Source organism: Papilio polytes, unplaced genomic scaffold (assembly GCF_000836215.1).
Source record: "Papilio polytes unplaced genomic scaffold, Ppol_1.0 DF824225.1, whole genome shotgun sequence".
NCBI classification, from domain to species: domain Eukaryota; kingdom Metazoa; phylum Arthropoda; class Insecta; order Lepidoptera; family Papilionidae; genus Papilio; species Papilio polytes.
In genome coordinates, this window is record NW_013524979.1 from 121487 (window position 1) to 136853 (window position 15367).

General features: G+C 30.1%; 3 protein-coding genes across 3 annotated transcripts in view; 2 read left to right on the top strand and 1 right to left on the bottom strand.

The window, feature by feature from the left end:
- LOC106110393 (rho guanine nucleotide exchange factor 18) overlaps positions 1-538 on the top strand; it is a 32677-nt gene extending 32139 nt beyond the window's left edge. The window contains exon 29 of the mRNA XM_013292221.1: positions 517-538. Within this exon, the coding sequence (XP_013147675.1) occupies positions 517-538 (22 nt within the window). The remainder of the gene's footprint in view (positions 1-516) is intronic.
- Positions 539-8359: 7821 nt separating this feature from the next.
- Positions 8360-11400, bottom strand: LOC106110580. Its single transcript, XM_013292461.1, has one exon. The coding sequence runs from the start codon at positions 11139-11141 to the stop codon at positions 9648-9650; it is 1494 nt and encodes a 497-aa protein (XP_013147915.1). The 5' UTR covers positions 11142-11400; the 3' UTR covers positions 8360-9647.
- Positions 11401-11676: 276 nt separating this feature from the next.
- The window catches only part of LOC106110402 (NSFL1 cofactor p47), a gene marked incomplete at its 3' end in the record, with an annotated part of 5791 nt that continues 2100 nt past the window's right edge, over positions 11677-15367 (top strand). Inside the window, exons 1-4 of the mRNA XM_013292229.1 lie at positions 11677-11885; positions 12456-12675; positions 14035-14140; positions 14455-14537. Coding sequence (XP_013147683.1) covers positions 11781-11885; positions 12456-12675; positions 14035-14140; positions 14455-14537 — 514 coding nt within the window. The remainder of the gene's footprint in view (positions 11886-12455; positions 12676-14034; positions 14141-14454; positions 14538-15367) is intronic.

Sequence of the window (15367 nt, forward strand, 5' to 3'; positions counted from 1 at the left end):
AGCCACATTTTCACTGGTACTTTCTCTGATAGGTACTATATCAGTTTAGTGACACCTCGTGTGTATTGACGAAATTTACTGTAGAAAATTGTATTGAGTTCCATATTTTGTCTATACTAATATTATAAAGAGGAAAGATTTTTGTGTTTGATTGACGCAAAAACTAATGGGCCAATTTAAAAAATTCTTTTATCATTAAATTTATATGTGAGTAACATAGGCTATATTTTTTTTATTTCACACGGACGAAGTCGTCAGCAACAGCTAGTTATATAATAAAACTGAAACAGTGTTACGTTAGAAAATATAAATATTTTTTTTATTATTGGAAATTTATTTAAATACAACTAATTATATATTGAAAGATTTTGATGACCTATAAATAGATGGCGATAGTGAGATATTGTTAAAATATTCAAGTGAAATGTCAATTATGCCTACTCTATACGTTTTTTTAAATCTTTGCTTCTTGTGAACATAGTACAGTTTATTTTACTATGAATTGTATATGTGCAGATTTCATACTAGTCAAAGGTAGATCTAGCTTATTTACAACTAGCTGTTCCCATGCGACTTTATCCGCATAAAATAAAATAAAAAAACATTTTATTCTTTACATTAGTCTAATTATCTATAGCAAAAGTCAAAAGATATGATGTCGAACCATGCAAACCTTGCTTCCTTAATGTTGGCAACAACTTATTGTCTCTTTCCCCCATTAGGGTTTTTATCAAAATATTTACCCCTAAGTTTTATGGCGTGAAATATATAGCCGAAAAAGTGACGTAAGTGTAGGGCTTTTTATTAAAAAAAATAATTATTCAAAAACATGCTGTAATTGCTGACATCTTAGACAACAAAGAAGTGTGTGTTTACGCTTTATTTTAATAGTATAGAATAATTCTTTTTTAATAAAAAGCCCTACACTTACGTCACGCTTTAGGCTATATATTTTCACGCCAATAAACTTGGCAGGTAAATATTTTGGATAAAAAACATAATGTGGGAAAATAACCATAAATTGCTGTCAACATAAAGGAAGCAAGGTCGTCATCATGTCATGTCAATTTGACATTTGTAATTTGACAAATGTAAACAATAAAATAACATTTTTATAATTTCATGCGGATGAAGTCGCTCGGGAACAACTAGTTTATTAAATAAAAATGCTTTTTAAGTTAGCAACAGATCAAATGGTTGTATTTTCAGGAGGCGGAGTATCCAAATGTATTTTAAATAAATTATTATCTGTAAGTAATTTGATATAATTGGTGTTCATAGAATTTATTCCAAATTACGTAATGTGTAAATTTAAGCACGATTTATTATAAAAGGCTCGATTTATTATAAAAGGCATTGTTTTTGCTGGAATATTGTAAATAAACGTAACAAACAATATATTCGGGCTAATTTTGCTTTTTCAGGTTTTATGCGCTTTTTTCAGTTTTCCATGTTTCACAACCATTTCGTCTGTTGGGCTTTCTTTTAGTGCATGATTTTTACTTTTGACTTTCACACTTTTATATGTTTAAATTTTTATTATTGTGTTTCGCTTAAAATGAAAAAAATCAAGTTTCAAACTGAATATCAAGTCAATTTTAAATAATCTCTACTTATGAAATATTATTTTTTTACTTACATTTCAATACAAAAATTGTTCTAATTTCTTTTTCTAAAACAATATTCCTTACTATTACAAATGTTATTGACTAAAACCTAGTCATCACTTAGGGTTGTCACCAAGTTCTTCAGTAAGCCAATAAACATTGTCTGTGATGAAAACAATGTCTTTTGTATGTATATTTCTACAGAACTGTGTGTAATTAATATTTTTATATTTTCAGCATCCTCATTCTCAAGGCTTAGTGATTCATCATACACGCACCGGCAGCTCGCCCGCGCCGCTGCCCTCGCAACAACAACTCAATAACAAAGCAACCAGGTAATATGCAGGGTAACCCGCCCAGGGCGCCCAGGGCGACCAGGGCAACTAAGGCTGCTAGTGTGAAAGATAGGGAAGGGCGTCATATCTGCGAATTATAGTCTCATAACATACAAGGACTATCAATTATTCTTTCACGTGCTGGTCTAGCTTTCGACAGTGACTTTGTCTGCACGGATTTCAAAAATAATAATAATTAGTAGCCTATGTGTTCTCCCAGCGTATGTTCTACGTCTTTGTCAAATTTCATAGACTTCCGTTCCGTTCCGTAAACTCTAACAAACAATACATCTAAACGCATTTTTCGCATTTTTAATATTAGTAAAATGGCTTTATTTTAGAACGTTTCGTGTTTAAATTGATGAAACAGATACATATATATCCGTTTTTCATAGATTTTTTAAATCTTTGTAAAGTTAAAACTATTTAAATAAGTATTTGACATTTCTATTAAATTCGACAGATGTTTATGTATTGCTTTAGATGTGGAATAACAACACCACTGTACCTTAACAGCGTCTTTCCCCTACTATTATAAAAGTATTAAAATCTTCATGTAATAATGAATTATTAATAATATTCCAGAACCAACACATACCCAAAGCTGCCGGACAAGTTCCGCGTGCGCACTCCGGATACTTGCGACCCCTCCCCGCCCCCCGCGCCCGCCGCGCCGCACCCCCCGCACCCACCGCCGGAGGAGGAGGTGATCTACTTCTGACACGCGCGCACGCCCACGCCGCAAGCGCGCTCCTGAGACTGCCGACTCTCCTAGACTGCTGCGCGCCTGGTACTCGCACAGGAAGTACTGTCGCTTGTCTGCATTGATTTTTATTCTATGGCATATGTACTTAACCATTCCACGTTTATGCATTCCTGGTACTTTTAAAACCAATATGTTTGTCCTTTATTTTTAATTAGACTTTTTTATTAATTTCCTACATAATCTATATTATTAGACGTGAATTAATTATAATTAATATTTTTTTTTAATTTTAATATCTTTAAAATTAGTCATCATAACTCAGTTCCTCTAATGGCAGCAATTATACTACTTACTATATTTAATACTAGCTGTTGCTCCCGTCTTCGTACCTTTAAAATAAAAAAAAATAATGAAAGAACAGCCTATGGTACTCACGGATAAATTACCTTTCTAATGGTAAAAGAATTTTTAAATTCGGCCCAGTAGTTTTTGAGTTATTCCAATACATACAAAAATACGAAAACACAATCTTTCCTCTTTATAATATTAAGTATAGATGGAAGGTAGGATTTTTTTTATTAATTTTAAATTCTTACATTCGACTATACTTAAAGTTATACTTCTCATATGTATGATATCCTAGTAGAATGATGGAAAAGAGTAGGCATAGATAGAGAAAAGAGAAGACTTAATCGGAGTAAGAGAGTGAGAGAGAAAGAGAACCAACTTCCATTATAATATTTTAGAGTATTTTAATCTAATTAAAATTATATCTTCCATTAAAGTCATTCCATTAAAATGATCTCTTACTATGCGTAATGTTTTTAATGAATTTTGTTTTTTAAAAATTGAAATTCAAAAGTATTTTAACGGGATAATAAATCGATATTACGGTCTAATTATATTTGAATAGCAGAATTATTTAATTTATTTTTCTTTTACTTTTTATTTTGAAAATTAGTATTTTATTTTTAAAAAGCACGTCATTTGGAAAATAATTTTCATTAAAAAGCTTTGCTTCTAATCTGCCACCTAAATACTTTTGTCTGGATTTACGCTGCCATCCATACAAACATATACTGTTATCTCTTTCTTTTAAATGAGAATGAGAGGGATAACATTATTTTACAAGTTGTCAGTAAAAATCCACGGTAGGTTTTTTCTTAAACTCAGTTATATTTTACTTTGCACTGAAATATTTGAGAAATGATGGCGGTCTAGTAGAGTCATAGTCAAATTGTTAGATTTAATGTTATTTAACAATAATAGTGTTATTACATAGTTAGGATATAAAGGCAACTAAGAAATTCATTATTCATAGTAAATGCATTAAAATTATGAAATTAAAATGAAATATAAAGTTATATGTTCTTAAAAATATCTACAACGGTCTACGAATAAAATTGTTAAATTAGAATTTTGAATTGTAAATATTCTATTGTTGGCATGTTAAATGTTGAAAAATTAATATTTGATCAAGTTACGTAGTGAAAATAATCGAAATATATTTTCAAAGAAACTCTAAAACGAGCTTGATATCGTGAAATAATCAATTTTAAATGTTACATGACAGGACGAAATCAAGTCGTTTTCTCTTATAATTTTTCATTTTAATATAAGTTGTAATTTAAACGGTTTGTACAAATTATTTTATAATGTTTTAATTAAAAAAATATATTAAGATATATCACAATTATAAAGTTACATGCTAACACAAAATATGATAAATATTTTTGGATTTAACATACAAATAAAATATAGTAAACCAATATTCACAATGTGACAGCGTTAAATTGTTATTGAAAAATATCCCTTATCGCATACAAATACAATTCAAATTAGCTTAAAATTGTCACAAATTTATAATTGTGGTGCTATTTAAATTTGTATTGTATGTCTCATAAATATAAGGTTCATTTTTCAATAGCATCGCAACACTACGATTGCCTAAACTACAAAATAAAAATTATTCTGGTTAATATTTTTAGAAATCAATATTTTCTTTAACATATTCAAACACAATACATCTTGTATGCACGCTTCAACAAAGATATACAATATTTGTCTATATTTCCGATATATTTATATGTTTATTGAATATCTTCCATATAAATTAATGTTGAAAATGAATTTGGACTATAGTTGTTGATGTAAATATTTAGAAATGTAATTAAAAAGGTCGTAACACTAAAGAAGTAGGAAAAGGGAAGATATTTAAAATAACGTAAACGATATTGGACTTTATGTCAAAGGTATAAGAGTGAAAATTCTTTATCTATCAGTTGTGTGTTGCGACCTTTAAATATATTTAATTATAGAAATAATGCTACAGAAACAATTTGATGTTTATTGAAGAATGGCAATTAAATGTAAAGAGGCTAATGTTGAAATGATGCTATGTTAATTTGAGCAGTATGTTTTTTATTACTTTTTTAATTAAAACCTTGCAGGTGAATTGAAAACCTCCACTTTTAGGCAGAACTTTTAGGAAGAATTAATATTTTTTTTAAATTAGACTGCTACCAAAACATTTTATATGTATAAATTATTGGAAGAATTGAGATTTTTTGTTTTAAAATTAATTTTAAAATAACAAACTGCTCAAATTTTTAACATAGTTTGGAAAGTGTGATAATATGCATATAATTGCTAATCTTACGCATTTACTTCACTCTTGTGTGAGGGTATTTAGAAAATTCAAGACTAAAATATTACCTTGATTAATGTTACTTAGAACATGTATCAAATATGTTAAAACTCTCAGAATATCTATACATAACTGTATTTAAGAATATTGTACTGGAAATCTATTTTTGTCTGTCTGTTCGTATGTCAAAATTTTTTCTAACTGCCCACACATGAGAGTACTAGATAGCTGTTGTTATATGAACTTTTAAGACTATTTGACTATTTTTCGTGCATTTACTGTAATCCCTTTTTAAATGTTATAGTACTTAGAAATGGTGATATTTTAAAACTGATGTCTTGTTCAAGATGTGTAATTGTGTAAATAAAAAGAAGAAATTGTTGTTTGAATTAATATTAATTAGGTCTCTGGGTTTTCATTGACGGAACATTTTAAAATATGTCTCACTTTCTTCAAATAGTAAGTATGTTATGAATGTTACGTCAATGAGAACCAACGGTTAGTGTAATCTTTACTTATTTATGTACAAACTGTTTTTACATTATACGTATGGATGTCGCCAGACTTTTCCCTTTAAAAATGATTGTTAAATACTTACCCCCTTACCTAGCCAAGGTCATCTGACGACGCCCAAACATTTACTTTATAACTGTATAAAAACATTTTTATATAAATGAGTAAAGAATACACAAGAAATAAAATTAGGTCTTAAATATAGCAATTTAACTTGCAATAAATATTTCTATATACATGTATAGTCAGAGAATTAAATTAGATACCCACTTAGTATCAAATGTACCGAAAGTGGTATTTCAATCTAATTATGCGTTGAATGGTATTTTATTGAAATGGGTATGAAATAAATGTCCTTGACTGTACATTTATATGCATAAAATTTAAATGTGGCAATCTTTATATTAGATAGTGTTAAATTATTCAAGTCTGCAGCATAGAGATATCATATTTAGAGTGCTTTCATGTTGACGTACAAGAAAATTAAATAAATATTTTTAGAAATTACAATATCCTAAAATTTATGCTACTATTTTTCTATCCACAGTAAATTATGGTTGTTGATATGTTTATTGTACGAAATGCTAATAACTCTCCGAAGCATTAACTCGTAACGTAGACGTCTGTTCTGATCGACGGTTCGCATAGTAATGACTCCGTCGCAGTGCTACCAACATTGCTACACTACTTTTAACATTAAAAATTCTTTACAGGAGTTAAAACTTTTACATTAATAACAGTCTCTATTGAAAAATCTATTCTAAAAACTCTTTGTATAATATCTCTATAGACTTTCGTCTAATTGTTACGACTGCATTATTGCATGACAATAAATTATATAAAATTATATTTTTCTGATTCAATCGCGGCATTTCCTGGATGCCTGTTTCGCAATAATACTTATATATATTTAGCACATTATTATTAAATTATAACGCATATTTTCCTTGTCTTTACAGCCAGATGCATTTAAAAATATCGTTCCTTTTGCCTTATCGCATTTTTACAGTTTAATCCAATTTGGTATTAGCTGTTAATGTTGCATTTCGCCAATAGAGGTTTTTTATTGCAAGAAAAAAAAATACTATTTGTTGGCAATATAATGAAATATTTATAAAAAGAAAGAGTTCATACTGTTTACTTCTAGAAATATATATTTACAGATTTTTAATAGATTAAAAAGATTTAAAAATCGTCTTTTTATGTAGTATGGTGTTGCCAACTCTAATAAAATATTCTCTTCCTTGTTACAAAATATACAAAAACGTATTAAATAAGTAAATAAAAATAAAGGATTAAAAAGTAGCCAATCTCCCCTATAAATTAGGGCACTACTATTAAAGGCAAATTCCAATTTATAGAAAAAAATAACGCTTGGTCATTTGCCAACATCAAGTTAATATTCATGTTGTTTAATAAATATTGAAATAGATTAAACAATTTTTGTGTCTTGCATTTCATGACTAGACTAAGTGAATGCATCTACTAGAATATGTTATGATTTTTCTCTAATTATGTCGATTTTTTAAATACCAATTTTTTTTAAATTAAATCATGGCCAGATTTACTTATTAATTACAAAATAATGCATTTATGAGTGAGTTGAAGTGGCAATATTTTATTATCTGTAAGCTTTAAATTGATGTTTATATTTTTTAAATTGTAGTCAATTTTTTAACTGTGGCAACGACAATACTGTTATGTATTGCTCAAGTGTGCTCATTTATTTATATGTTTTTCTTCATTGATATTATTTTTTATATTGTATGTGTATAGAATTATTTCAATTTGTGTATTGTGTTCTAGCTATACTTACGTTTTATCAATTGATCTGTGACATTGGCGGGTTCCGTCAGCATTGTATTAGAATAGATGAATAAACGTTTACTTAGAATCATCATGTGTTTTAATAATCTACACACTAAATGACAATCAGTATTAATGTGACAAAAAAAATTGAAAAGCAGTTCATCGCGCCAGAGGAAACATTGATTTTTTAATGATTTTATGGCATGGTTTGACAGTACTTGGCAGGTCTGACCATAGACACGACACTAATTGCTATTTTTAGATTTAAATAAATTGGTTGTTTCTCATCATGGTTAAATAGACGCTTTTTGAAATAAATTTGTATGAAATTGGTCATAACAGAGGTTTCTCGTATTACTTTTTTGTAAAAACCCTGACAAGGGATGTAGGAGAAATAAATAAAAGAAGAATGTAACTTTACAGTGTTTAATACACATTGAAGTGAACTATTTAAATTCGTGAAAATTCTTTTAGATAAGCAGTCTTATAATGAAGCATTATACTTAACAAAGTTTTGTTAAAAACCTTAACTAACCCTCATACTATCAAGGCACATCCTACTATTACTCACAAATCCATCAATAAAGCCAGTGAATACCTACCAATTTTTATGTGCAACTTTTAAATACAAAAATATGACACACATAAAAACAAATACATGAAAAAAATATAAATATTCTCTATTGAATTAAAATAAGAATTTGATATCACAACAAAAACTAATTAATGTCAAATTATTTATGAATTTTCTTGTTCTAATACTGGCAACATTTTTATTAAAAAAATGCAATCAGAGACAAACTGGTCTACACATTTTCTCTTTTCAAATTAACTTATTACATACATAAGAGCATTTCTATAACATTGGTTTATAATTAAATATAATTTATATTTTAATAGAGACACAACAACAAAATACTGTTCAAATAATCATAACACATGTAATAGATTTCAAACCTTTTAACTACTGTAGCTGTCTATTCCTTTAACATGGATGTTTTACAAATAGATGTGGCATTTAATCAACACAACAAAAATAAAAATTAAAAGGTCTTATAAACAATACCAGTGTTGTGTTAGGACGACCGATTAGGGCGCCGTAGAAATCACGCCTAGGGCGCTGAGAATTAAAAAACCGGCCCTACTCATAAAAAATGTAACTGTTTTAATTAAAAATACAGAGTATTCAAGTCATTGTTATTAATTTTAATCTAAATAACAATGACATTTTACAAAGAACTGGTTTAACGAATATTAAAATATTTTCAATTAGTGTATTACAACTTAACAGTATCTTAAGAATAACATCAAGAAATTAACAACCATTCAATAACAAAAAACATCATTAAATTATAACATTACATATAAATATGGCAGTATATAATCTGTGATCCCAAATATTTTTTACTATTTAAATTTTCAATTACACTCTATAGTGAAATTTAAACTTTGATGGCTTCCAATCGCAGAAAACATATTTATAAATCCAATTTAATGAAAATAAGAAATTATATCAACTATTTCACTAGTTGAAAATGTCATTTATTGTATATGGGTTTAAAAGGTTTCATTATTTAAATTTATACAAACATGTCTTGTTATAACTCTAACAGCCTAAAGGTACATTTTTGACCGACTTCCCAAAAGAAGGAGGTACTCAATTCGTCGATAAGTTTTTTTTTTTGTTATATATTCTTATTTCCATTGAATTTGATTACAAAGAGATGCAAGCGCAGCCTTGCTTAAACATTTATCTGTATATGAAGCCCTAATTAGATGTCATAAAATTTTAATTCTGAAAACCTATTATTCATATTACAGGCTCGAAATGATCACAACACTATTGTGCAATTTTTCATTGCACCCTAATTTTTATTTTACTATGTTAATGAATTTAATATAAATGATGCAGTCTGCTTACAACCTAGGTTCATTAAATGGACTAAACCCAATACAAAGTCTAGAAACACTCTTAAGCTGCTTCTAGCTTTTAAGCAATATTTTATATACCAAATAATGTTAAGAGTATTCTACAACATCTCCCTGACATTTTCACTTGAACTTCTCTCCCATATTTGTCCAGATTTATACAGTCTATAAATTTTATTGCTTAGTAATTCATGAGAAAATTGTGTTATTGCACCTTCAAGTTGATGTGGAAAGACTTGTAACTGTGTCTCATTGTATCCACTCTGGCTATACTTCTTAATATCCCTACATACTGTATATTTCTGTACACCGAGCATATTCAAGGGAATTACCATCTTTGGTACTAAAGTAATGTTAAATATGTCATCAAATGTTGAAAGAGCATCAAGATTTATTATATTTATCATCGGAGTATTCTCAGGAAATTTATAATAATGCCTTTTATTTAAGATATCCGGATATCCAATTATAGCATTATCATCGTCAGGCTGGTTGAGACAGAATAAAAGTGTTAATGCTTTAATTTGTAATGATCTCATAGGATCAAAATCACTGAGAACGCTTTTAATATTATTGTGAACACGAGGTACTAAAAATTCATCCCAAGATAGTGGTATCACATGACTAACTTTGTCAGTTTCTTCTTTGTCATATCGAAAATGTCTGAAGAGGCAATCTAACTCGACAGCGACACGTACAATACTGTATGACTTGGAAAATATAAATGGATAGTTTAAAGGGAAAAATTGTATGTTCCACTGTGTTATATCAGATGGTAACAAATTCAACCTTCGTATAACATCCTCCGATATCATGCTGTCATATAATGTAAAGTAATTGACACCCATCATTTGATGAAACACAAGAAATTCAATAAATGAATCTCTCGAAATTATCGGTACTTGATTTGGGAGCACACATATAGCTGGTACAATATTATTGACAAATTTAATATTGCTCATTTTTCTAGGCTTGCGTTTTGTATTCACTTGGATAAGTCTGTTAATTGGAGCATGGATGGGATTTATATTGTAATCATTTACATAGAAACTTATGCCCTTTGGTTTACCAAAGTCTTTGTTCATTGTACACTGGAATATGTACAAAGTAAAATTTCTATGTTCAACAAATACTTTGTATGTAAAGCGTCCAGCTTTTGGTTTTGAATCATTCTCTAACCAAACATTGCAGCGGAAAGCAGGATTAACATTGGTCTTCCCAATTACTATAGTATCTATACTGTGAGCATAAGTAGGAGTCAATGTTTGGTACTTTTGATACGACCGTAAGAATGATGAGTAGGAGTAAAAGTTTTCATCTATCTGTTGAAATAACGGCGGAGTTTCTCTAACCTCCATGGAAGAATTTCGTAGTATCTCAGACAGCATTGTGGCATTAAATCCTGGACCACAGAATTCTATCTCCGATAAGCCAGGCTTGCCGAAAAAGTTAAGCACCTCCAGAACATACCGGAGACGGTAGTACTCGTGACGGTAAATCAATAGCGTTACAATACTTATAAAGCTGATCAAAACCAAAATCAATTGATAATACTTGCGCATTATGTTCGTTGATGATTTTCTTGGAGTCTTCATTTATATCTTATCGTAGCCGGCACGACACTGACGAACTAAAATGTGTAAAAGCAATGCAAACATCTGAGGTATATTATTGTTACATGTAGAACTTCAAACTGAGTACAGTTAGTTATGAGAACAGAGGACAATACTCGGACGATAAATATAACTGCAGTTCTTATTTCATTCTCAAAAAGTCATAAGGTATCAAGTCAAGACATCTGATAAATGCATGGAAGGATAAATGATAAATCTGACATTACAAATTACAATACAGTGACATCTGATTCTGACATTGAAGTTTGATAAATCACGATCGACGAGTATAGAATATATTATGGAAATAAATACCGTACTTAATAGACGGATTTGATACTTACAAATATTACCACATAACGAACAACTACGAACTGTCGATATTTGGGTGGAACATAAAAAAAATATTAAATTACTTTATTATTATTTATTTTAGGCGCTGTTTTAGAAGTGAATGTAGTGATAGCACTGATAACAATATTTTATATAATCTGTATCTATGACAAGAGGCCGCAAAGCCGACGACTGTCAAAGTCAAAAAAACTAAGCAAGTCATTGGCAATATCCAGTTTTCTAGTGGTAAAAGATTTTGTTTCACCTGGTGTTTATTAAATCTGTATAATGTCTGTTAATAAGGAAGATACATTGCGGCAGTTTTGTGATGTTACTGGTGCTGACGACGCCAGAAGTAGATTCTTTTTGGAATCATCTAATTGGCAACTCGAGGTGAATGTGCCGATATTGTTTCATGTTTCATTGTATTTATTTTCAATTTGTAATTATTTCATAAACATTTTAACTGGTATATTATTCACTATTAGTTATAGTAATGGAAGACATTTATATTGTTAACATTATCTTGGCTTTGTCTCATTTACATGGAGTCGACGCACAAGGTTTTATAAACCTTAATGTTTACGTTCTTTTTACGACCACTTGCCTATCGCCAACCCTATTATACGATATTGTGGACTTTAGTGATAAATATAACTTTTTATCTTACATATGTAATTATTTTAAAGTAAAACATAAATATAAACAAACAACTAGTCAAATTGTAATTCTGATAACTTAACTTACATCTTACAAACAATAACATTAAAAATGTAATTTAAATGAAATCCTAAACATTACAATAATATACTAGTAATAATAAAAAATAGTCCAAAAACTTTTTGAGTATTTTTTCAACAAAAATTATTACTCTTTATAATATTAGTATATTAAAGCAACTTGTTCCCTTATTTTACTAAATAATATTCAATTGTGATGTAAAATTCTTGTATAATATTTAAGGTGGCACTGTCCAGTTTCTATGAACATGGAGGGAATGTAGAAGAGGCTCCTGCTAACCCTGCACCTGCAGCCGGACTACCAATGCTTTCAGAGAGTGATATGGAATCTCCGCCCGCATCGCCTGTGCTGCCTGCAAAGAAAGACAAGAAGCCACAACCAACATCTAAGTTTGCAACATTACAATCTCTGCAACAGGATAGTTCCAGTGATGAAGAAGAAGGTAATTTTTATACTGAACAAGCATTTATAATAGGTTTTCTCTTTTAGCGGCATGAAATAAAAAAAAAGTATTCAACAAAACAACTTTTTAATGGCATAAGAATTTTTGAAATTGAGGAAGTAGTTCATGAGTTATTTCAATACATACAAAAATACAAATGTTTTCTCTTTATAATATTAGAATAGATAACATCTGTGTATGGTTGGTAGCATCATCATCATATTCCTCCTTATCCTACTCCTAAAGGTTTTTGTCCTCCACATAACTATCATATGTCATCCCAGTCATCACTGCCTTGATCATGTCACCTTTCACGTAATACATCCATCTCTTTCTCGGTCTACCTCTACCGGTATACCCTTCAACACCCATAACTAACATCCTCCTTGTTACATGCGATTCATCCCTCCTCTTAACATGTCCATACTATTTTTTATAATATAAGGCGGCAAATAAGCAAGCGGCCACCTGAATCCATCGAAACGGAAATCGACCGCTGGCCCATACCATGCATACCTTTTACTTGTTACCTTCGCAGCCATATAAAAGCATACAGACATATATGTTTTTGAAACTGATAGCTTGTAAAGTTTTTTATAGCTTGGTAAATGTATAATTATTTATGTAGCTGACTGTACATCCAGGTCATAGATGTTATAGGAAATATGGTTGTAATACTTGGATTAGAAAAAAAATTAAACCACATTATAATGCATTGTTTCATAAGTTTTTCGCATTAGAACAGCAGTAACTTTTTTTACATATTTAAATGATATTTCAATTTTAAAACAGATATTATAATTAACGGCATATGTTCGACATATAAATGCATAAAAGCAACAGCCTCAAATAAAAATGATATAAACCATTATGAACTCTTATATGAATCACGAGTTCAGGGAAATTGCTCTGATTGTAAGAAAGAGATAGAAGAACTAAAGAAAAAGATAGAGGCATTAAAATTAGAGAATACAGAATTAAAAAACGAAATACAGAATATGAAGGGAAGCATTGTTGATACAAATGATGAAGGTTATTATAATGAACATGACCTTTTATTAACTTACTTGCTTTCGCTCGCGACTCCGTCCGTGTCGAATTAAAAAAACAAAAGTGAGTTGCCTATGTGTTCTCCCAGATTATCCTCTACATCTACACCAAATTTAATGGAAATCCATTCAGTGGTTTAGGCTACAAACTCTTAAAAACATCCATCCATCTAAACTTTCGCATTTATAATAATAGTAAGATAAGGTTGGGGAAATATTTAAGTACTGAACCAATATCTTGTAATTTCTTTCCCCATCCTAATATACACCAAATATGATAACAATAGGAAGAAATGTAAATTTGTTTCAGGTGAAGCTTTTTATGCAGGAGGCTCAGAGCGCTCCGGTCAACAGATCTTGGGGCCCGGGAAGAACCGGAAGGATATTGTCGCAGAGATGTTCAGAAGTGTCAGAGAGTGAGTAAATACGTCGAGTCTGCATGGAATATAAAAAAAAACTTTTTTATATGATAAGGTAGCATGGCAAGGGAGTGGTCACATGAATTCCTTGAGAAAGCGAAGCGACTGCTGCCCATAGACATCCGCAATTGCAAATTTGTCGCTTACCCTTTTATGTGGACCCTCTACAGTCAAATTCACTTTCCTTTTCCATCATTTCCTTATATGAAAAGGATAGGTAAGAAATGGACTAAGTTAGGTCCTAATTAGTAACCAATGTGTAACTATCAATCTTCATAAAACTGGAATATTTAAAGTTTAGGTGTTTGCAGACAAGGCGCGGTTGTTTTCGGCAACGAGCCGACTTCGTCCAGCAGAGGGCGCGGTGTGTTCTCCGGGGTCGGGTACAGACTTGGTGAGTATCGCTTACCACTCAGAATTGTTAAATCATCATTAAGGGACCATAGTGTTAATAAAAATTGAATTAGGTAAACCGCATCCAAATCCATTAAGCCCTTTTTAAGATTTGCGAACACAAACACTCATACGTCGCGACAAAATTCTAACAATTATTTTAAATTCTAGGTGTGTATAGTGTAATATATTTACTTATTTATATTTACTAGGTTTTGCTCGCGACTTTATCCATATCCATTTTGTTATTTGGTGATAATGTAGTTTTCTATTAGTGTGAAAGAATATTTTGTAATCTGTCCAGTAGTTTTTGAGTTTATGTTTTAAGTACAAAAACACAAATCTTTCTTCGCTATATTAGTATAGACATACATACCTAATTTACATTTTCGTTGTATATAGATAAATTAAATTTTTTATTGTGAATATTTCCAGGACAAACTGCGGACGATCACGAGCAAATAGCGCCGCCTAATAAAGACCAAGAGGTAACTACATTATTTTGGTTATTGCGAATTAATTTGTCTTTTCTTACAAATTATATTTAATTCTAACATAAACATATAAACCCCCCCCCCCTATAGAAATCTACAGACCCTATAACTGTCATCAATTTAAAATGATCTCAATAAAAACTGTTTGATTGTTTATTTTTATTGTTAAGTGTAAAATGTGGTTGTTGACTACATTACAAAATAGTTTTTCATTCAGTGAATTTTGTAAATTTTTAAGATAATAAAAACAAATATGTTAAACCACGTTGCAGGAACAAAGTCGTTCAGTTCGCTTGCGGCTGTACCGCGAGGGGTTCACAGTGAACGACGGGCCCAT

What these genes read in the sequence shown, in the direction of transcription:
- LOC106110580 (XM_013292461.1), bottom strand. Translation starts at nt 11,141, where the DNA reads ATGAAGACTCCAAGAAAATCATCAACGAACATAATGCGCAAGTATTAT.